Source organism: Sminthopsis crassicaudata, chromosome 3 (assembly GCF_048593235.1).
Source record: "Sminthopsis crassicaudata isolate SCR6 chromosome 3, ASM4859323v1, whole genome shotgun sequence".
NCBI lineage: Eukaryota > Metazoa > Chordata > Mammalia > Dasyuromorphia > Dasyuridae > Sminthopsis > Sminthopsis crassicaudata.
Genome location: NC_133619.1, coordinates 651,568,169 through 651,590,932, shown reverse-complemented (window position 1 = coordinate 651,590,932; position 22,764 = coordinate 651,568,169). Strand labels below are relative to the sequence as shown.

General features: G+C 53.9%; 1 protein-coding gene across 2 annotated transcripts; it reads left to right on the top strand.

Moving 5' to 3' along the window:
• Nucleotides 1–4,716: 4,716 nt before the first annotated feature.
• On the top strand, nt 4,717–18,368 carry SLC6A16 (solute carrier family 6 member 16). 2 transcript variants are annotated; one of them, XM_074308183.1, is made up of 12 exons: nt 4,717–4,856; nt 10,116–10,301; nt 11,813–11,961; nt 12,038–12,161; nt 12,792–12,976; nt 13,050–13,160; nt 13,863–14,104; nt 14,368–14,554; nt 14,700–14,901; nt 17,310–17,469; nt 17,710–17,872; nt 18,106–18,368. In XM_074308183.1, the coding sequence occupies exons 1-12, from the start codon at nt 4,778–4,780 to the stop codon at nt 18,313–18,315; spliced, it is 1,998 nt and encodes a 665-aa protein (XP_074164284.1). In that variant the 5' UTR covers nt 4,717–4,777; the 3' UTR covers nt 18,316–18,368. The 2 variants fall into 2 exon arrangements, with proteins under 2 accessions (XP_074164284.1, XP_074164285.1); XM_074308184.1 differs by lacking the exon at nt 4,717–4,856 and adding an exon at nt 4,921–5,064.
• Nucleotides 18,369–22,764: the final 4,396 nt, after the last annotated feature.

Genomic DNA, 22,764 nt, shown 5'->3' with positions numbered 1-22,764 from the left:
GTATATGGTGTTAAGTGTGGATCCATATCTAATTTCTGCCATACTAATTTCCAGTTTTCCCAACAGTTTTTTCCGAATAATGAATTTTTATCCCTAATGTTGGAATCTTTGGGTTTGTCAAAGATTAGATTGCTATAGATGTATCCTTTTTTGTCCTTTGTATCTAATCTGTTCCACTGATCTACCGGTCTATTTCGTAGCCAATACCAAATGGTTTTGGTGACTGCTGCTATATAATATAGCTTTAGATCAGGTACACTTAGACCACCTTCCTCTGAGTTTTTTTTCATTAGTTCCCTTGCAATTCTTGACCTTTTATTCTTCCATATGAATTTTGTTGTTATTTTTTCTAGGTCATTAAAATAGTTTCTTGGGAGTCTGATTGGTATAGCACTAAATAAATAGATTAGTTTGGGGAGTATAAAAGACAACATTTTAAAAGAAATTCAATATATAAACTGATTTTTGGTCTCACGATTTATAAGTTCATATTCATAAACCCAGAAGTTTTTTTTCCTATATTTTGTGGCATCATAAATTAAGTTCTTATCAAACATCTCAATGGTAAAAATATTATTTATTTATTTGCCGTCTTATCTTCTGTGGACAACTAGGTGGCCCTAGTAGATAGGACACTGGGTCTGCAGGCAGGAGGACATGAGTTCAAATGTCATTTATTAGCTGTATGACTGAGCAAATCACCTCACTCTCTGTTTCCTCATCTGTAAAATGGGAATAATAATAGCACCTCCCTCTCCAGAGTTGTGAGGATCAAATGAGACAATAATCGTAAAGCAGTGCTGGCACATAGTAGGCACTCTATAAATGTTGGCTATTATTATTATAATTATTAGCACATTGCTAATGTTGTTTTTGCTGTTAAAGTTGTTAGTATAGCGTCAGGCACATAGTAGGTGCTATATAAAGGTTAGCTATTATTGCTTGGCACATAGTAGGTGCTATATAATTGTTAACTATTATTATTATTATTATTATTATTACTACTACAGTTCTTTTTTTAATTTTAATTTTATTTTATAATTATAACATTTTTTTGACAGTACATATGCATGGGTAATTTTTTACAACATTATCCCTTGCACTTACTTCTATTCAGATTTTTTCCCTTCCTCCCCCAACCCCCTCCCCCAGATGGCAAGCAGTCTTATATATGTTAAATATATTACAGTATATTCTAGATACAATATATGTGTGTAGAACCGAATTTTTTGTTGCACAGGAAGAATTGGATTCAGAAGGTAAAAATAACAGTTTACACTCATTTCCCAGTGTTCCTTTTCTGGATGTAGCTGGTTCTGTCCATCATCAATCAATTGGAATTGGATTAGTTCTTCTTTATGTTGAAGAAATCCACTTCCATCAGCATACATCCTCGTACAGTATCATTGTTGAAGTGTATAATGATCTTCTGGTTCTGCTCGTTTCACTTAGCATCAGTTGATGTAAGTCTCTCCAAACCTTTCTGTATTTCTCCTGTTGGTCATTTCTTACAGAACAATAATATTCCATAACATTCATATACCATAGTTTACCCAACCATTCTCCAATTGATGGACATCCATTCATCTTCCAGGTTCTAGCCACTATGAAAAGGGCTGCCACAAACATTTTGGCACATACAGGTCCCTTTCCCTTCTTTAGTATTTCTTTGGTTTATAAGCCCAGTAGTAGTATGGCTGGGTCAAAGGGTATGCACATTTTGATAACTTTTTGGGCATAATTCCAGATTGCTCTCCAGAATGGTTGGATTCTTTCACAACTCCACCAACAATGCATCAGTGTCCCAGTTTTCCCACAGCCCCTCCAACATTCATCGTTATTTGTTCCTGTCATCTTAGCCAATCTGACAGGTGTGTAATGATACCTCAGAGTTGTCTTAATTTGCATTTCTCTGATCAATAGTGATTTGGAACACTCTTTCATATGAGTGGAAATAGTTTTAATTTCATCATCTGAAAATTGTCTGTTCATATCCTTTGACCATTTATCAATTGGAGAATGGCTTGATTTCTTATAAATTAAAGTCAATTCTCTGTATATTTTGGAGATGAGGCCTTTATCAGAACCTTTAACTGTAAAAATGTTTTCCCAATTTGTTACTTCCCTTCTAATCTTGTTTGCATTAGTTTTGTTCGTGCAGAAACTTTTTAATTTGGTGTAATCAAAATGTTCTATTTTGTGATCAATAATGGTCTCTAGTTCTCCCTTGGACACAAACTCCTTCCTCCTCCACAAGTCTGAGAGGTAAACCATCCCATGTTCCTCCAATTTATTTATGATTTCGTTCTTTATGCCTAAATCTTGGACCCATTTTGATCTAATCTTAGTATGTGGCGTTAAATGTGGGTCCATGCCTAGTTTCTGCCATACTAATTTCCAGTTTTCCCAGCAGTTTTTGTCAAATAATGAATTCTTATCCCAAAATTTGGGATCTTTGGGTTTGTCAAAGATTAGATTGCTATTTTTATTCACTATCTTGTCCTGTGAACCTAACCTATGCCACTGATCAACTAGTCTATTTCTTAGCCAATACCAAATGGTTTTGGTGACTGTTGCTTTATAATATAGCTTTAAATCAGGTACACTTAGACCACCTTCCTCTGACTTTTTTTTCATTAGTTCCCTTGCAATTCTCGACCTTTTATTCTTCCATATGAATTTTGTTGTTATTTTTTCTAGGTCATTAAAATAGTTTCTTGGGAGTCTGATTGGTATAGCACTAAATAAATAGATTAGTTTGAGGAGTATTGTCATCTTTATTATATTCGCTCGGCCTATCCAAGAACATTGAATGTCTTTCCAATTATTTAAATCTGACTTTATTTTTGTGGCAAGTGTTTTGTAATTTTGCTCATATAATTCCTGACTCTCCTTTGGTAGATATATTCCCAAATATTTGATACTATCGACTGTTATTTTGAATGGAATTTCTCTTTGTATCTCTTGCTGTTGGATTGTGTTGGTAATGTATAAAAATCCTGAGGATTTATGTGGATTTATTTTGTATCCTGCGACTTTGCTAAAATTCTGAATTATTTCTAATAGCTTTTTAGCAGAGTATTTGGGGTTCTCTAAGTATACCATCATGTCATCTGCAAAAAGTGACAATTTGATTTCTTCATTTCCTACTCTAATTCCTTAAATCTCTTTCTCGACTCTTATTGCCGAGGCTAGAGTTTCTAGTACTATATTGAATAGTAATGGTGATAGTGGGCAACCTTGTTTCACTCCTGATCTTACAGGGAAAGGTTCTAGTTTATCACCATTACATATGATGTTTACTGAAGGTTTTAAATATATACTCCTTATTATTTTAAGGAATAGTCCATTTATTCCTATACTCTCAAGCGTTTTTAGTAGGAATGGATGTTGGATTTTATCAAATGCTTTTTCTGCATCTATTGAGATGATCATATGGTTTTTATCAATTTGATTATTAATATGGTCAATTATACTAATAGTTTTCCTAATATTAAACCAGCCCTGCATTCCTGGTATAAATCCCACTTGGTCATAGTGTATTATCCTGGGGATGATTTTCTGAAGTCTATTTGCTAATATCTTATTTAAGATTTTAGCATCAATATTCATTAAGGAAATTGGTCTATAGTTTTCTTTCTCAGTTTTCGATCTACCTGGTTTAGGTATCAGTACCATGTCTGTGTCATAGAAGGAATTTGGTAGGATTCCTTCAATCCCTATTTTTTCAAATAGTTTACGTAGCATTGGAATTAGTTGTTCTTTAAATGTTTGGTAGAATTCACCTGTAAATCCATCTGGTCCTGGGGACTTTTTCTTAGGAAGTTGGTTAATAGCTTGGTCTATTTCTTTTTCTGAGATGGGACTATTTAGACTACTTACTTCTTCCTCTGTTAATCTGGGCAATTTAATTTAATAAAACTAAGAGTTGGTTTTATGAAAAAACCAACAAAATAGACAAACCCTTAGTAAACCTGATTAAAAAAAGGAAAGAGAAAAAGCAAATTGATAGTCTTGAAAATGAAAAGGGTGAACTCACCACTAATGAAGAGGAAATTAGAACAATAGTTAGGAGCTACTTTGCTCAACTTTATGCCAATAAATTCGATAACTACTACAGTTCTTAGCACACTGCCTGGCGCACAGTAGGTTCTATATAAATGTTAGCTGTTATCATTACTACAGTTCTTAGCACACTGCCTGGCACACAGTAGGTCCTATATAAATGTTAGCTGTTATTATCACTACTACAGTTCCTAGCACACTGCCTGGCACACAGTAGGTCCTATATAAATATAAATGTTAGCTATCTTCTTGTTGTTAAAGTTCTCAGAACAGTACCTAACACATAATCAACGCTACATAAATATCAGGTACCATTATTATAAGGTACCATTTTCTTGTGATTGGCCAAGTTAGGAGGAAATGAAAAGCATGGATTAAATAAATACTCGACTTGAACTCTAATTCCATTAAGGAAGCTTGGAGGAGTTTCATGGCTGAAAAATTTAACAGAACAAGCCTCCCTTCTTCCTCCTTATGTTTGCCTTTAGTCTTATCAGGGGCATTTTTCTCTCCACCTCTTCTCCCTGAGCAAGCCAAACCGGCTCGCCAGCGGTCCCCTGGTTCCCACAGAATGGTTCGCCTTTTTCCTCCAGGATCCATTCCATGACATAACACAGCTTTTCCTAGGTCATCAGGATCGTGGCGCATTCCACTCAGGTTCTGATCTCACAAAGGGAAAGAGGTTCAAACAGAGTCTCTGCAGAATCCCGAGATGACCCTGTGCCTGGTGAAAACCCCTGGGGCCTTCTGCTGGAGTCGAGATTCTTCTCCTTCCAGACCATCAGAAGCAGGTAAAAGATCTCGTGGTGGGAGCCAAGGTGTCTGTGGTGATCCCCAAGTGTCCCCGTCCACCTACGTCCCAGCAGGCCCCCCCACGGATCAGGGTTCTAGAGGTACTCTGCCCTCTCCGACGTTAGTGACGGTGAGGGCCCCAGTTTCATCGCATCGGTCCGTTTTAACAAAATGATATTTCCTGACATGATTTAGGAAGAAGAGAAGGTACAAACATATTCTCCCATCATGGGGGGCACAACGGTTATCACCTTGGTCAAACGTAACAAAGGAGATATGAATTGTGATGGGAGTCTCTCACTGCGTTTATTTGTCTGTAATGGATATTCGGTGGACTGTCTTGTATTAATGTTAACAGAGGGTTTCACTGACTCACGGAACGGTAAAGTGAAGAGAAAGCTTTTTGACAATTCTCAGACAGGAAGGCAAAGGGGAGTTTGAGCTTCCCAAAGTGACTTAGTTATTATTCTCATGCTGTACGCATGAAAATCTCCTCTCAAACTGTGAACGTCTCTGTGTAGTTTAATCTGTAACCTGACTTAAATTTACTTATAAAGACTTTTAACAAGGTTTGTTTCCTTGGGGACCACCCGAAATTATGATTATTTAACACAACTTCTCAACTTTTATTTATTTGTTTGTTTTTCAGTAACCAAAAGATTTCTTCCTTATTTTGGGGGTATTTCTTTTTATCTCTTTTTTTCAATCTGTCTTAATTTTTTCAACTGTAAAATAGGAATAATAACAGATGTGTTGTTGTGCAGATCTAAGGAAATCCTATTTGTCAAGTTCTTGGCACACAGTAGGCACTTAATAGATGCTTCTTTCCTTCTATTCCATGTCATCATGCCTTTCTGGAAGCAAGATTCCCTCAGCCTTTCCAATTGAAGATCAAAATCACCGACCTGCTCAGGTCCTTCACTTCTGTTGAGTAATGAGGAGTGGGTTGGTTAGGGGAGTTGAGATGGGGAGGAGAATGTGCTGGTAGAAAAAAAAAATCTCACAAATTCCCAGATGTTTTGTGGTTGGTATTTTGACTAGCGAGGAAACAATAGGATTGCTTCTGATCCATAAGATCACTGGTATTTTTGTTTTAAGGCCTTTCGTAGGCATTTCCTCCCATTTTCTTTCAGGGGCTTTAAGTAGTTATGCTTCAGAGTTCTAGCAATCTTTTCCAAATTTCCTCATGGAAATTAAAATCGGCTGTCCATTGTTCTTTTGGAATCATTGGCTCTTGGGACAATCAGATCTTCTTGAATGCATGATTTTGTCCCAATCTAAGCTTCCCTCTATTGACCATGGTGTGGGTGGGGCGGAGAGAAGGAGGGGTTATTCCACATGAAAAGAATCCATTTATCCCATGCCCAAATATTACATCCAGAAATCCCTCTAGTAAAACAACCCCCTCCCGGCCCAGCTTCTGTGATTCAGTTCACACACAGGGTTATACTCTAAACAAAGTGCTCATCTTGTCTCAGAGACAACCTGTTACAGGATTTGTGTCACATCTAGGAGTGTTTTAAAAAATCAACAGGATGGCACATGAAACTTTGAATCTCCGTGACATTGCGCTTGATTTCCCCTTGAAGCACATGATAAATTCAACACGTTACCTCCGAAGCTGCTAGCTGCCTTCATGGTTCCTTCTGGTCTTTTTCTTTTCTCTTCTGGGCATTTAAAAAAAGTTGTTCCAGTGACTCTCTCCTAGCTCAAAAATCAGTCAACAAGCATTTATGAAGTATCAATTATGTACTTTTTCTTTCCTTTTGGTTTTTAACATTTCCTTTTTACTTCTCATCCAATGGAAACACACACACACACACACAAACACACACAGAGTTTTGTTAAAACAAATCCCCACATCATCTGAGGCAGGAAATTTCCATTTCATTTTACCCCTGGAGAGCCCATCCTCTCTCTGCCTGGGAATGGGTGGTAGGCCGCTGCGTTATCAGTCTTCTGGAATCCCAATTGATATTTTCATTGATCAGAAGCACTAAGACTGTCTGAGTCACTTTTCTTTCCACTGTTGTTATTATTCTATAGTGTTTGGCTCACTTTGCTTTGTATCAGTTCATTCATGTCTTCAAAGGTTTCTCTGAAAATTTCCCCTTCTCTCCAAAAAATGTTACCTCACAAAGAACCCCAAATGCATCTTAATATGGCAGAGGCAGCTTCTAGAAAGATTCTGGGCAAGGATCATCTGTTCCCTGAGTCTTGGCTCTCTCACCGGCTTTTAATCTCCAACCCTTTGCAAACTGTGACAAAAAAGGCACGTTTCCCAACTGACGGCGTGCCCCCATGGAGAGGGCCCCCATATCACTGCGGGAACAGCATGCCAGAAAACCAGTCGCCTCCACAAATAACAGAAAGATGGGATGGATTGTATAATTGCCAAAGCAAAAAGGGATGCTTTCCTTCGGATGCACAACAAAGGCAATCAGATATTTCTCTGCCCAGTCCTTAGCTTGGCTTTTCAAGTATTGTGGGGAGGAGTAGATAGATGGATAAAATAACTCCTGTTCTGGAGGGATTTTACTGCTAAGCTGGTCTCCTGGGATGCAACTGGAACCACTATTCTCGAATTTGTCTTAACTCTTAGATTTCTCTGGAACCCATTTGACTACTGATGGTAGGAAATCCGGTATCCAGAGAGAATTTGGAGTAAGATTGCTGAATCTAAGGGAGCCTGGCCCAGTGTTCTTAGAGGCATGGGCGGGGGTGGGGTGGGGACTTTCCATATTTGTCTGAATGATGAACTGAAGAAGGCAGTCGGACTACTTTAAGGTATAGCCTGAAGAATACCCAACCGCGTTTGGCATTTGGGATGGCTGACCTTCAAAAAATTCGAGCGGCCTTTCCTATCAGATCAGGTAGAAAAGTTAGGAAACGCTCTGGGAGGAAAAGGGACTGGGTTGGGATTCATGATTTAGAATCAGTGTAGTGATTCTACCGACCAAGGAAAAAGCACAAATATTGTGACTCCTCAGAGACAGAGTACTCCACTTGATTTAAATGCTATTTTGCATTGTCGTGAAATTGAGTTTTTATTTTTTTAGATCACGTCTCCCATTTTTACTTGTACGTGAATTATACTGTTCGGTGGCTGGATATCTGGTGGGTATGATGTGGCTCAGGGAGTGCCAGACAGTTGCCTGCTGGGTGACTCTGGGCAAGTCCCCGGACCCAGGTTGTTTACCTGTCTGTTGCACCGTTGATTTGGACCAAGGGCTTTCTTGGCTACCTGTTATGTCTGCTCATGGTGGAAATGGTGTCTGACGGGAAAGGGCTTAGGTCTTTGTTATAAAGCTTGGGCTCTTCCTTCCTCCCGGTAATGAATGAAGCAGTGAAGAGTTAGCTTGAACCTGATGGTGTCCCCCGGACTAATCATACTTCAGAGGAGTGGATGGTACCATTCTCTCTAAGAGCAGAATAATGGCTTTGGCTTGATCCTCCTGCTTCTCCTGGCAGGAATTAAAGTTTCCCTTGAGGGTTTGGGGGAGAAGAGGCTCCCTGTGAGCCACACAAGCCCATTGCCATGCGGTGTGTGCGGTGGGGGGACCTCCTCCCGTCCACGAGTCACTGCGAGGAAAGTTGTCTCTCACACCAACCGGGCTCACAGTATGTAGCTTGGAGGGAAGCATTTATATTCCTTAAGCTATAATTCGGAGATTTACCCTCCGTGCTACCGTGATCTCCAGAGGCGGAGAGGGTAACTTACCCAGGACCACGCACTGCATCCAGAGCGCCGAGCCAAAGCAGAAGGAAACGCCATTGATTAAATACTAAGTTCTGTATGATCTCGTTTACTCCTCACAGATTCCCAAGAGCATTCTGGGTGGTTATTTCGGACATAACCCCTCACCCTAAGAAGTCGCCATTGGCAACAGAATGGTTTATCTGGAGGAAGCCAGCTCAGAGACCCCATTGTAATGTGAATCAGACAGGATGTGTCTCTGAGGGGGAGTGAGCAAGGGGGTTGAGGGGGTTGGGGGGCTCCGGACAATGGAAAAAACAAAAGATATCACTAAAAGCTATTTTAGAGAGCAAAACAGGATAGGGCGGCAAGGGCCGATAGAGATGTCAGGGGAGATATATAACACGTGTGTGAGGGGAGATACTTCTGTAGGCAAGGGGACATGTGGAGTTAGAGCATGTAAAGGCACATATTTAAGGGTAGTGTGACGATTATTTTATATATAAGGTTAGACACATGATTACACATGTAATTATAAACATACATGTAAGGTTGACATCATTATGTGTGTGTGTTTGGGTAGTTATAGGGTATAAGGTAATTTATTTGATCCCAAAGGTCAGATAATCTTGAGTGAATCAATTGAGTAAGCAGTCCGAGGAATGCCCTGCTTTCCCTCTCTCCCCCCCTCTCCCCTCCTCCCTTAGCAAGCAGCGGGAGGGCCGCCGGACTGGGGCAGACGGGCTGGATCCGGCCCTCCCGCCCCGTAGCTCGAGGTCCCCAGCTCTGTCTCAGCTTCTGCTGCTTTGCAGGAGAAATGCTATTATCGGCTGTCTAGCCCAGACCCAAGACTCCCCCAGATGCCACAGGCGAGCCGTGGTCTGGAGCAGCCTTACCCGCCCCCATTCTAGATTTGAGAGGTGGCCCGGAGAATGGGGGTGCTGCTCTCAGGTTCTAGGTCAGGGCTTTGGAATTCCTCAGAGGCGAGGTCCTTAATTCTAGGTCTGGGGTTTCGTGGGAGGGAGTAGTTGCTTTGGGGTCCTAGGTCGACACTTTCTTGAGATTGGGGAACACTGGATCCTAGCTTCTAGGGGTCGGCTTTAGATTTTAGGGAGAGGTTTCCAGGTTCTTTCGTTTTAGGACCGTGTTGGGTGCTATATGGGTGACTGGGTTCTAGGTCAGTGTTTTTTTAGTTCTAGGGGAACTCTGCAGGCCCACTTTCTAGGTGTTTATGTTTGAGGTGTTCCCCCCCCCCATTCTGGGGTCATCTCATTAGTTTCCAAGTTCTAGATCCTGACCGGGAGTGTGCAGCTGGGGATGGCCTTGGTTCCAAGTGCCCTTTGAGAGCCTTTGGGGTGCAGGGATTGAAGGGCACAGAAGGCGCCCACCTTGGAGAGGCAGGACTTCGGCTCTGCTTTCTCCCAGCTAAGAGGAGCAGGGCCCCGACTGGGGGCCGTGGCCATCTGTGGGAGAAGGGTCCCCGGTGTGAGTCCTCCGCAGCTCCGCCCCTTTCTGGGCATCTGGAGGACCCGCCTGTGGGCGCTGGCTATGTTCCCTCCAGGCCCTTCTGATAGGATGGAGGCTGAGCCGGGCACTTCAGCCCTGGCCCACGGTTTAGAGGTGGACGGCCTGGACGACAGGCAGACCTGGAACAACAGAGTCGAGTACGTCATGGCGCAGGTGGGCTGCTGTGTGGGACTGGGCGCCATCTGGAGATTCCCTTCTCTGTGCCACAAGAACGGCGGCGGTGAGCTGGAGGCTCTCGGCGGGACCAGGGCCGGCTTGGGGCAGAGGCTGAGGAGGCCGGGTCTCCCGGGCTGGAGCCCTTGGAGGGTGGGGCTGGAGAGAGACCCCTGGGGCCTTGAGGGGGAGGGGCTGGAGGGAGACCCCTGGGGCCTTGAGGGGGCGGGGCTGGAGGGAGACCCCTGGGGCCTTGAGGGGCGGGGCTGGAGGGAGACCCCTGGGGCCTTGAGGGGGAGGGGCTGGAGGGAAACCCCTGGGGCCTTGAGGGGGCGGGGCTGGAGAGAGACCCCTGGGGCCTTGAGGGGGAGGGGCTGGAGAGAGACCCCTGGGGCCTTGAGGGGGCGGGGCTGGAGAGAGACCCCTGGGGCCTTGAGGGGGCGGGGCTGGAGAGAGACCCCTGGGGCCTTGAGGGGGCGGGGCTGGAGGGAGACCCCTGGGGCCTTGAGGGGCGGGGCTGGAGGGAGACCCCTGGGGCCTTGAGGGGGAGGGGCTGGAGGGAAACCCCTGGGGCCTTGAGGGGGCGGGGCTGGAGAGAGACCCCTGGGGCCTTGAGGGGGAGGGGCTGGAGAGAGACCCCTGGGGCCTTGAGGGGGCGGGGCTGGAGGGAGACCCCTGGGGCCTTGAGGGGGCGGGGCTGGAGAGAGACCCCTGGGGCCTTGAGGGGCGGGGCTGGAGGGAGACCCCTGGGGCCTTGAGGGGGCGGGGCTGGAGGGAGACCCCTGGGGCCTTGAGGGGGAGGGGCTGGAGGGAGACCCCTGGGGCCTTGAGGGGGCGGGGCTGGAGGGAGACCCCTGGAGCCTTGAGGGGCGGGGCTGGAGGGAGACCCCTGGGGCCTTGAGGGGGCGGGGCTGGAGGGAAACCCCTGGGGCCTTGAGGGGCGGGGCTGGAGGGAGACCCCTGGGGCCTTGAGGGGGAGGGGCTGGAGGGAAACCCCTGGGGCCTTGAGGGGGCGGGGCTGGAGAGAGACCCCTGGAGCCTTGAGGGGCGGGGCTGGAGGGAGACCCCTGGGGCCTTGAGGGGGCGGGGCTGGAGGGAAACCCCTGGGGCCTTGAGGGGGCGGGGCTGGAGGGAGACCCCTGGGGCCTTGAGGGGGAGGGGCTGGAGAGAGACCCCTGGGGCCTTGAGGGGGCGGGGCTGGAGAGAGACCCCTGGAGCCTTGAGGGGGAGGGGCTAGAGGGAGACCCCTGGGGCCTTGAGGGGGCGGGGCTGGAGAGAGACCCCTGGGGCCTTAAGGGGGCGGGGCTGGAGAGAGACCCCTGGGGCCTTGAGGGGGAGGGGCTAGAGGGAGACCCCTGGGGCCTTGAGGGGGCGGGGCTGGAGAGAGACCCCTGGGGCCTTGAGGGGGCGGGGCTGGAGAGAGACCCCTGGGGCCTTAAGGGGGCGGGGCTGGAGAGGCGGATGCCCAGGCCCCAGTGGGGGGGTTGAGGGAAGAGCCGCTTGGGCCCCTGAAGAGCAAGGGCTGGGAAGGAGACCACCAAGGGAAGAGCCGCCGACCGCCGCTCTCTGCCCGCCCAGGGGCCTTCCTGATCCCCTACGTGCTGCTGCTTTTCACCCTGGGCTTCCCCTTGGTGTTCCTGGAGATGGCTTTGGGGCAGAACCTTCGCGTGAACGTCTGGACGAAGATCCACCCCAAGATGTGGGGCGTGGGCCTGGCCTGCAGCATGGTGAGCCCGGGGCCCTGGCGGGCTTCCGGCGGGGGGGAGGGGGCCCCTCGAGGCTGAGCCGCTGCCCCTCCCCCAGGTGTGCTTCTTGATGATAGTCTACTATAACATGTTCATCGCCTGGGGCATCTTCTACCTCAGCAACTCCTTCCAGTACCCGCTGCCCTGGAGCCAGTGCCCGGCAGTGAACAGCAGCCTGCCCCGTGAGTGCCCTCATCTCCCCGAGGGGTCTCACTCCGCTCCTGCCCCCCCTCACTCCGCTCCTGCCCCCCCTCACTCCGCTCCTGCCCCCCCTCGCTCCGCTCCTGCCCCCCCTCACTCCGCTCCTGCCCCTCCCCCCTCACTCCGCTCCTGCCCCCCTCACTCCGCTCCTGCCCCCCCTCACTCCGCTCCTGCCCCTCCCCCCTCACTCCGCTCCTGCCCCACCCCCACTCCGCTCCTGCCCCCCTCACTCCGCTCCTGCCCCCCTCACTCCGCTCCTGCCCCCCCTCACTCCGCTCCTGCCCCCCTCACTCCGCTCCCGCCCCTCCCCCCTCACCCCGCTCCTGCCCCCCTCACTCCGGTCCTGCCCCTCCCCCCTCACTCCGCTCCTGCCCCCCCTCACTCCGCTCCTGCCCCCCCTCACTCCGCTCCTGCCCCCCTCACTCCGGTCCCGCCCCTCCCCCCTCACTCCGCTCCTGCCCCCCCCTCACTCCGCTCCTGCCCCTCCCCCCTCACTCCGCTCCTGCCCCTCCCCCCTCACTCCGCTCCTGCCCCCCCTCACTCCGCTCCTGCCCCCCCTCACTCCGCTCCTGCCCCTCCCCCCTCACTCCGCTCCGTCTCACTCCCTCCAGCCCCCGCAGATCCTGGCTGCGTCTGCACCAAGCCGGCCGCCTATTTCTGGTACTGTCGGACCCTGGAGATCACGGCCAGCATCGAGGAGAGCCAGGGCTTCGTCCCCAGCCTGGTGCTGTGCATCCTGGTGGTCTGGCTGGCAGTCACGCTCCTCTCGGTTCAGGGCCTGAAGTGCCAGGGGAAGGTAAGGGGCCGGGCGCAAAGCGCTGGGCGCTCCGCCGCCTGCGCCCGCGGCTGACCCTGCCCCTCCCCCCCAGATCCTCAGCTTCTCGGTGATAGTCCCCTTCCTGGTCCTGCTGTGCTTCCTCATCCGGAGCTTCTTGCTGGAGGGCTCCATCTACGGCCTCCGCCACTTGATGTTCACCAGGGTGAGCAGCCGGGCGGGGCTGGAGAGTGGGCGCACAGAGCCCCTCAGGGGGAGGCATTGGGGACAGCGGGGCTCGGGCCTCCCTCTCTGGCCCCGGCCTCCCTCTCTGGGCCCGGCCTCCCTCTCTGGGACCCGGCCTCCCTCTCTGGGCCTCCCTCTCTGGGCCTGGCCTCCCTCTCTGGGCCCTGGCCTCCCTCTGGACCCCGGCCTCCCTCTCTGGGCCCCGGCCTCCCTCTGGGCCTCCCTCTCTGGGCCCCGGCCTCCCTCTCTGGGCCCCGGCCTCCCTCTCTGGGCCCCGGCCTCCCTCTGGGCCTCCCTCTCTGGGCCCCGGCCTCCCTCTCTGGGCCCCGGCCTCCCTCTGGGCCTCCCTCTCTGGGCCCTGGCTTCCCTCTGGGCCTCCCTCTCTGAGCCTCCCTCTGGGCCTCCCTCTCTGGGCCCCGGCTTCCCTCTGGGCCTCCCTCTCTGGGCCCCGGCCTCCCTCTCTGGGCCCCGGCCTCCCTCTGGGCCTCCCTCTCTGGGGCCCCACTTCCCCATCCCGTTCCGTCCCTGTGGAGACTGGGCCCGGCTCCGCCGCGGCTTCCCCTTCGCCCCTCCCCGGGAGGTACGGGGCAGGCTGGGGTGGCCCCGGCCCCCCTCCCCCTCCTGGCGGACTCCCCGCAGACTTCAGCCCCCCATCTCTCCTGGCCCCTCCCCCTCCCCGCAGCTGTCCGCCTTGGCGTCCGTGAAGGTGTGGCACGAGGCCGGGACGCAGGTGTTCTTCAACTTGGGGCTGGGCTTCGGCACGCTCGTGGTCCTGGCCTCCTACACCACCCGGAACAGCAACAGCGCCCAGGACGCCTTCATCCTGGTGTTCGCCAGCCTGACCGCCTGCCTGCTGGCCACCCAGGTGGTGTTCAGCATGCTGGGCTTCCGCGCCTCCACCTCCATCCGCCAGTGTGTCATCCAGTGCGTGGCTGGGACCCCTGCCCCCGGGAGGGGAGCCGCGGGGGAGGGGAGCCCCAGTAGCCAGGGCAGCTCCAGCGGACCCCTCCCCATTCAGCCTCATCCCTCCCAGCCCAGGCGCCAGCCCCTGCCCTGCCATTCCTTCCTGTCCCGGAGACTGCAGAGATGCCCACTCGGGGCCCTCCTGGCTCTGCCAGTTTGAGGCACTTCCCGGAGAAGGAAAGACCAGGGGAAGAGCCAGACAGTGACCCCCTCCTCCCAAACAGGAACACTGTGAAATTGGAGCAGCTGGTCAAAATGGGGAAGCTGCCCCCAGAGGCGAACCCCCCCCCAGAAATTCAGAACACGCCAAGCAAAAGTTACACCTCGTGGCTCTACCACCTTGACAAACCCCTGAGGGATAAGATTATGCAGCACGTGACCGATTGCAACGTGGACAAGGAACTCATATATGTTGGTGGGGCCGGGGCTGGGGGGGGGGTCCTGAGGGAGGGGGCTGAGGCTGGGGCGGCCCCGCCACACTCATTCATGCCCCAATGAGGAGGCAGAGGCGGGGCCAGGGACCAGTCTGGGCATCACAGCCTTCCCCTGCCCACAGGAGGAGGAAGGCCCCGCCCTGGTCTTTGTGGCCTTAGCTGAGGCGATAAACGAGTTCTCATCGACCCCCATCTGGTCGGCAGTCTTCTTCCTGATGATCATCTGCCTGGGGCTGACGACTTCCCTGGCGCTGATGCAGGCTATCCGGGTCCCCCTGCTGGACACCTTCCCCTGCCTTCGCAGCTCCTCTTGGACCATCACCAGTAGGTGTCACATTCCACCTTGACCTCTGACCTCCAACTGTAGGCTGGTTCAATCCACGAAGCATGGATGAAACCCCTACCCTGCGCCACGTGGGCTCTTGTGCCAGGTGCGGGGAAACAAAGACGACACTTAAGCAATCCCCGCTCTCCAGGAGCTCATAATTCTACCAGGGAAGCCATGTGCAAGCAGGAGGAAGAGGAAAGAGGGAGTGGGAAAGGCTGCCAGCGGGAGGCCCCTTCGCTGAGCCCCGGAGGAAGCCGGAGCACGCCAGGCAGGGGGCACAGCCCCTGCAAATGCCTGGACTCTAGATGTACATATGCAGGGACTTGTCCAAGTAATTCTCCTAAAGGCCAAGTCTGACTGGGTCATTCCCCTGCTCCAAAACCTTCCATAGCTCCCCATTGCCTCTCAGGACCCAAAATACACTGCATCCAAGATGACGCCCTCAGCTGGGCAAGCTGGCCCTTTGCATACTTGTATGTCTACCCCTTTGACAAATGAGTGGAGGATGGGCTGAAGGAATATTTGTGACAAGGAGGCCTTGAGGAGGCTACCATGATGGTTAAGGCAGAAGGTGATGAAGGTCTGAATTAAGAGAATGGCCAGGGGGCAGCTGTGAGAATTGCTGTGGACTCGGCTGTAGGGGTGAGAGAGAATGAGGAGTCAAGGATGACCTGGAGAGTGAGATGTCAGTAAAAGATGTCAGACATGTAAAATGTATGAGATTGCCTGTCATCTAGGGGAGGGAGTAGAGGGAGGGAGGGGGAAATCTGGAAAAATGAATACAATGGATAATGTTATAAAAAAAATTAGTCATGCATATATACTGTCAAAAAATGTATAATTATAAAATTAATAAAAGAGGGGGGAAAAAAAGATGTCAGGGGGAGAGGTGAACTTGAACTCATGAAGATGAGTTTTCCCAATTTCAATCCACTGCAGCGCCACCTAGCTGCCCACCCTCAGAGACACCCTTACATATAAAATCTCCGCTTTTCCAAAGCAAAAACTAGGTGCTCAATCTCAGAAAAAGGAGCGTGTGAAGGGGAGAAATCTTCTGGGCCAAACCCATCTCTCTCCCCGGCCAACATCTCAAGAGAGGAATCCCCCTGTTGCAAATGTCATTCTCAAAATTAGAGACAATTCACTCTCCCAAAAATGGAGCTGAGGTTGAGCAGTGGTCTCCAAATCTGGGGGTCCTGGAGGGCCAGAGGGATTGAGATGGAGTATTGAGGATCACGGCTGGTTTGGAACTTTGGAAAGGATGGGGTTGAGAGCCGGAATCCTTGGGGACAAGGAAGGTCACCAAGTCATTGGGCTGCATTGGAGGAGGAGAGGATGGGGATGATGTCATCTGAGGCTGGATTGGAGGAGGAGAGGATGGGGATGATGTCATCTGAGGCTGGATTGGAGGAGGAGAGGATAAGGATGATGTCATCTGAGGCTGGATTGGAGGAGGAGAGGATGGGCATGATGTCATCTGAGGCTGGATTGGAGGAGGAGAGGATGGGCATGATGTCATCTGAGGCTGGATTGGAGGAGGAGAGGATGGGGATGATGTCATCTGAGGCTGGATTGGAGGAGGAGAGGATAAGGATGATGTCATCTGAGGCTGGATTGGAGGAGGAGAGGATGGGCATGATGTCATCTGAGGCTGGATTGGAGGAGGAGAGGATGGGCATGATGTCATCTGAGGCTGGATTGGAGGAGGAGAGGATAAGGATGTCATCTGAGGCTGAATTGGAGGAGGAGAGGATGGGGATGATGTCATCTGAGGCTGGATTGGAGGAGGAGAGGATGGGCATGATGTCATCTGAGGCTGGATTGGAGGAGGAGAGGATAAGGATGTCATCTGAGGCTGGATTGGAGGAGGAGAGGATGGGGATGATGTCATCTGAGGCTGGATTGGAGGAGGAGAGGATGGGGATGATGTCATCTGAGGCTGGATTGGAGGAGGAGAGGATAAGGATGATGTCATCTGAGGCTGGATTGGAGGAGGAGAGGATAAGGATGATGTCATCTGAGGCTGGATTGGAGGAGGAGAGGATGGGGATGATGTCATCTGAGGCTGGATTGGAGGAGGAGAGGATAAGGATGATATCATCTGAGGCTGAATTGGAGGAGGAGAGGATGGGGATGATGTCATCAGAAGGGGACAATCTCATCTGAGGCTGGATTGGAGGAGGAGAGACTGGGCCAGGGTAGTGAGATGAGATGGGTGTAGAATAGAGGGGAGAATTTAAAAAGTGTGAGCGTCCCTGAGACCCTGGCTCTGAAGTCCCATCCCACTGACCAAACTTTCTCTGATGCCTGGCTGGACCCCACTCCCCCATCTTCCTTCCTCTTTGACCTCTGACCTCCCACTGTGTCACCCTGACACATGACGGGGCTCCCTCTTGCCCATCAGTGAGCATCAGCTTCCTGGGCTTCCTGATCAGCCTCCTCTTCACCCAGCGCTCCGGCCTCTACCTCCTGACCCTCTTTGATGATTTCGTGGTTTCTGTGATTCTCTTTGTCGTGGTCCTCTTTGAGAACGTTAGCGTGGCCTGGTTCTACGGTGCTAAGAGGTGACCGGGAATTACAATGACCCGGGGCACCAAGAGAGGCCATGGGAGACCCCGGGACGGTGTGGAGGGGCCACAGAGACTCTGGGAGACCCCAAAGAAGGGGAAGCTGGGAAGAGCTGAGCCTTCAGGGCCAGGGGGAAGCAGGCTGGGGGGGCTGGGAAGATGAGAGGAGCCCCAGGCTGGCCCCTAGCCCCGGGCTTCCAGAGTTTCCTGCCTCAGCATCCTGTGCTTGACCCCCAGGTTCTTCAAGGAAATGCAGGACATCATAGGCTTCAGGGTCAGCCTCATGCACGATTACTTGGTGCGCTTCTTCACCTTGCTGGGAATAGTGATCCTGACTCTGTGCAGCATGATAGAGCTGGTGCTGAAGGAGCAGACCTACAACTCCTGGGACAAGCAAAGTGTGAGCCCCGAGGGTCCCCAGCCCCCTCCAAGGACACAGAACGGGCTGTCCCCATCCCCCAGCCTGGATTCCCCAGCACACTCTTTCCCCATCCCCCAGCCCAGGTTCCCAGCATGCTCGTTCCCTCATCACCTCCCCTCTCCCAGAAGCCCGTGTTTCTAAGCCCCCATCCACACCCAGGGTCTTCATGGCCCACGGGACCCCAGCGATTGTCTCCACGTCTGCCTTCGTAGGGCACAATGTTGCAGCTCCACTACCCGATGTGGGCCGTCATCCTGGCCTTTGGCCTGGCCTTTGTGACCCTCGTGCCCATCCTGGTCGGCCTGTTCAAGTGTCTCAAGAAGTCCACCGTGTCCCCACTGCCCAAAAATCTGTATCCCGAGCTCCCCGTGATTTCTCCCATTCACGAGTCGGATCCGCAAGCAGGCCCCTCCAAGTTCTGAGCCCGGCCCACAGAGGCCCAAGTTCAATAAAAGAGGCCAGTGGGCCGCCGGTAGTTTGTGCTGTGCTGGCCTGGGGCGGCCTGGCCCTTAGCCCCCTGAAAATTTGTGGGGACCGGTGCCCGCCGGGAGGGACCGGTGCCCGCCGGGGAGGGACCGGTGCCCGCCGGGAGGGACCGGTGCCCGCCGGGGAGGGACCGGTGCCCGCCAGGGAGGGACCGGTGCCCGCCGGAGAGGGACAGGTGCCCGCCGGGGAGGGACCGGTGCCCGCCGGGGAGGGACCGGTGCCCGCCGGGGAGGGACCGGTGCCCGCCGGGGAGGGACCGGTGCCCGCCGGGAGGGACCGGTGCCCGCCGGGGAGGGACCGGTGCCCGCCGGGGAGGGACCGGTGCCCGCCGGGGAGGGACTGGAGGCCCTTTGCCAGGGCACCTCTGGCCAGCTCCTGCGCCTGCGCATTGTCATTCCTGAAGGCGGACCGAATGTTCTGCAGACCTGGGAGGATGGGCCGTCTCTCCGGGCTGGGGCCCCCTTCACCCCAGATAGCGTTGGCGCCTTTGGCTGATCCGTCCGGCCGCCGAGGCTGGAGGAGCTTGTGGTTCACTAAGATTCCCAGATTTTTTCCGATGAACCTCGGGCCGTTCGGTCTGCACAGCGCAGGGTCTTTTCCTAACTCGCTCTTAAACGAGGCGGAGACAAACGCTGCGGGGGCGGGGCCTTGGACTGGGGACCGGATCATCCTGAGTCTGAGGAGCAGGGACGGTGACGTCATTCTTTCTAAGGGACGATCAGCCGGCCCCCCCCCCCCCCCAACCTGCCCGGAGCGGGGAGATCGCCCTCCTTCCGGCGCTCGGCCGGTGGCCTGCGGGTGGGCGCTCTCGCCCCGGAGGGTCCCGGGAGACAGCACCAGTGGGCCTGAGTCACGCCTCTGTCCCGCCCAGAACCGCCTCCCCGCAGCCCCTCCGCGCCTGAGAGCGCCCCCTGTGGGAGCTGCCGCCTACGGGGGTTACCGGGGTGGGGGGCTAGGACAGAGCGCCCCCTGTGGGAGCTGCCGCCTACGGGGGTTACCCTGGGGGGGCTAGGACAGAGCGCCCCCCTGTGGGAGCTGCCGCCTTCGGGGTTACCCTGGGGGGCTAGGACAGAGCGCCCCCAGTGGGAGCTGCCGCCTTCGGGGTTACCCTGGGGGGGCTAGGACAGAGCGCCTCCTGTGGGAGCTGCCGCCTTCGGGGTTACCCTGGGGGGCAAGGACAGAGCGCCCCCTGTGGGAGCTGCCGCCTTCGGGGTTACCCTGGGGGGCTAGGACAGAGCGCCCCCAGTGGGAGCTGCCGCCTTCGGGGTTACCCTGGGGGGCAAGGACAGAGCGCCCCCAGTGGGAGCTGCCGCCTTCGGGGTTACCCTGGGGGGCTAGGACAGAGCGCCCCCAGTGGGAGCTGCCGCCTTCGGGGTTACCCTGGGGGGCAAGGACAGAGCGCCCCCTGTGGGACTGCTGCCTTCGGGGTTACCCTGGGGGGCAAGGACAGAGCGCCCCCTGTGGGAGCTGCCGCCTTCGGGGTTACCCTGGGGGGCAAGGACAGAGCGCCCCCTGTGGGAGCTGCCGCCTTCGGGGTTACCCTGGGGGGCAAGGACAGAGCGCCCCCTGTGGGAGCTGCCGCCTTCGGGGTTACCCTGGGGGGGCTAGGACAGAGCCCCCCCCCCCTGGGAGCTGCCGCCTACAGGGGTTACCCTGGGGGGCAAGGACAGAGCCCCCCCCCCTGGGAGCTGCCGCCTTCGGGGTTACCCTGGGGGGGCTAGGACAGAGCGCCCCCTGTGGGAGCTGCCGCCTTCGGGGTTACCCTGGGGGGCAAGGACAGAGCGCCCCCTGTGGGAGCTGCCGCCTTCGGGGTTACCCTGGGGGGCAAGGACAGAGCGCCCCCAGTGGGAGCTGCCGCCTACGGGGGTTACCCTGGGGGGGCTAGGACAGAGCGCCCCCCTGTGGGAGCTGCCGCCTTCGGGGTTACCCTGGGGGGGCTAGGACAGAGCGCCCCCTGTGGGAGCTGCCGCCTACGGGGGTTACCCTGGGGGGGCTAGGACAGAGCGCCCCCTGTGGGAGCTGCCGCCTTCGGGGTTACCCTGGGGGGCAAGGACAGAGCGCCCCCTGTGGGAGCTGCCGCCTTCGGGGTTACCCTGGGGGGCAAGGACAGAGCGCCCCCCTGTGGGAGCTGCCACCTTCGGGGTTACCCTGGGGGGCAAGGACAGAGCGCCCCCTGTGGGAGCTGCCGCCTTCGGGGTTACCCTGGGGGGCAAGGACAGAGCGCCCCCAGTGGGAGCTGCCGCCTACGGGGGTTACCCTGGGGGGGCTAGGACAGAGCGCCCCCCTGTGGGAGCTGCCGCCTTCGGGGTTACCCTGGGGGGGCTAGGACAGAGCCCCCCCCCCTGGGAGCTGCCGCCTACAGGGGTTACCCTGGGGGGCAAGGACAGAGCGCCCCCTGTGGGAGCTGCCGCCTACGGGGGTTACCGGGGTGGGGGGCTAGGACAGAGCGCCCCCTGTGGGAGCTGCCGCCTACGGGGGTTACCCTAGGGGGCAAGGACAGAGCGCCCCCTGTGGGAGCTGCTGCCTTCGGGGTTACCCTGGGGGGCAAGGACAGAGCGCCCCCTGTGGGAGCTGCCGCCTTCGGGGTTACCCTGGGGGGCAAGGACAGAGCGCCCCCTAGGGGCTCCAGGCCCGTGGAAGGGAGCCCAGAGGGTCGGACAGGGCACCGGCGCCGCAGGGCCTCCAGGGAGGGGGAGGGGAAGGGGGGTGGATGCAGAGCGGTCACCCGCCGCGGGGCCTCCTGCAGGCCTCCGGAGCAGCTGCCGCGGGCGCGATCTCCCGCAGCCCCACCCCAGCCTCGGACCTCGGGGCTGTGGGCACTGGCACTGCCGGAGGCATCTGGCGGCGGGGGCGGGCTCCCCCTGGCACGTGCTCAGTAGTCTCCCAGCGCCCCTCAGGAGGGAGAGAACGGACTCAGGGGGTCAGAGTGCTCCGTCTCCTTGGATTTAAACGTGCACAGAGTATATGCTAGGTGCTTAATAAATGCCCATGGAGCCAGTGTTTCTGAGTCAGATGGACAAGTCGTTCCTCAATTGATAAAGGGTCAAAGGACAATTTTCAGATAAAAAATTAACGCCATCTATCTCCATAGAGGAAAATGTAAATTAAAACCACTCCGAAGTACCCCTTCTCACCCATCAGGTAGACAAGATATGGACAGCTGTGGGAAGGGATTTGTTGGTGGAGTTGTGAACTGATCCAACCTGTGGAGAGCAGTTTGGGGCGCTGTCCAAAGGCTTGCCCAACTCTGCATGCCCTGTGACCCTGCGGCCGCTCTGCCGGCCCGGGGCCCAGAGTCTTGGAGGACAGAGAGGGAGCCACACGCGCAGGAATGTCTGTGCGGTGGCCAGGAGCCGGAGCCGGAGGCCCGCCCAGCAGCTGGAGAACGGCCCAATGCGTGCTGGTGCATGAAGGTTATGGAAGGTGGTTCTGTGAAAGATGAGGAACGAGTGATTTTAGAAAGACCTGGAAAGATGCACATGAACTGATGCTGAGTGAAACTAGCAGAGCCAGGAAAACGTACCCAGCAACAGCGAGACGGGGGAGGGTCGCCGGACAGGCCTGGTGGTCCTCAGCGGCCTGGCCACCCACGGCATGCCCGGGAAACTGGATGGAAAACGCCGTCCAGACGCAGAGGGCGGGCTGTGGAGAATGAGTGTGAATCCCACAGGTTATGCTCACTCCTTTTCCTTGTAGTTTTCCCCTTTGGTTCTGATTTTTCTCTGCACTTGATTCATATGGAAATGTATAAAAAATTACATGTAACTGTGGAAAAGAAAAGTGAAAAAATGTCCACCATTGGTGGTCTCCGCGCAAAAATGTCCACCATTGGTGGTCTCCGCGCAAAGTCTGTGTGACCATTTGCCGGGTGTATTGGAGCATTCGGGGACAGATCCAGGGGAGATTGGAGCGCCGTGGGGGTCCTTTCCAATTCTGGAATTTTGACATTTTTAGTGCAGCCAAAGAGCCCGCTAGCATTTTTGCCTGCCATCTTGCCCTGTTGACTCGTTAAATTTTTAACTGTTAACCACAGATCTTTGGGGAGAGAGAAGGGAGAACGGGGCTGCTGTTTTAGGATGTTCTCCTTGCTAGAGCACTTGCTTCCCGTTGCCACTGAGACATAAAGGTAGACAAATCTAAGGGTCCACCAAGCAAGTGCGTTTCGTAGGGGGCAGGGCTAGCTCGGAGCTTCCGAACTTGCACCAGCCGCCATTTGGACCTCCACACTCAGACTCCCCCAGCTTCCAGGTCCCTTTCTTGGGCTGTGGCAAAAGGCACCAAACTTACCTCTTGCTAAAGAAAAGGCCAGAGCGCCGATACAGAAATCATGACTCATTTGTTCAGTTTGTCTCCTCCTTCCTAATTTGGCCTGACAAGAAGATCTT

Excerpts from the sequence above, each read along its gene's own strand:
- SLC6A16 (XM_074308183.1), top strand. The coding sequence starts at position 4,778 with ATGACCCTGTGCCTGGTGAAAACCCCTGGGGCCTTCTGCTGGAGTCGA. Across the intron at positions 10,302-11,812 it reads GTGCCACAAGAACGGCGGCG|GGGCCTTCCTGATCCCCTAC; the intron begins GTGAGCTGGAGG and ends CTGCCCGCCCAG. Across the intron at positions 13,161-13,862 it reads GCCACTTGATGTTCACCAGG|CTGTCCGCCTTGGCGTCCGT; the intron begins GTGAGCAGCCGG and ends CCCTCCCCGCAG.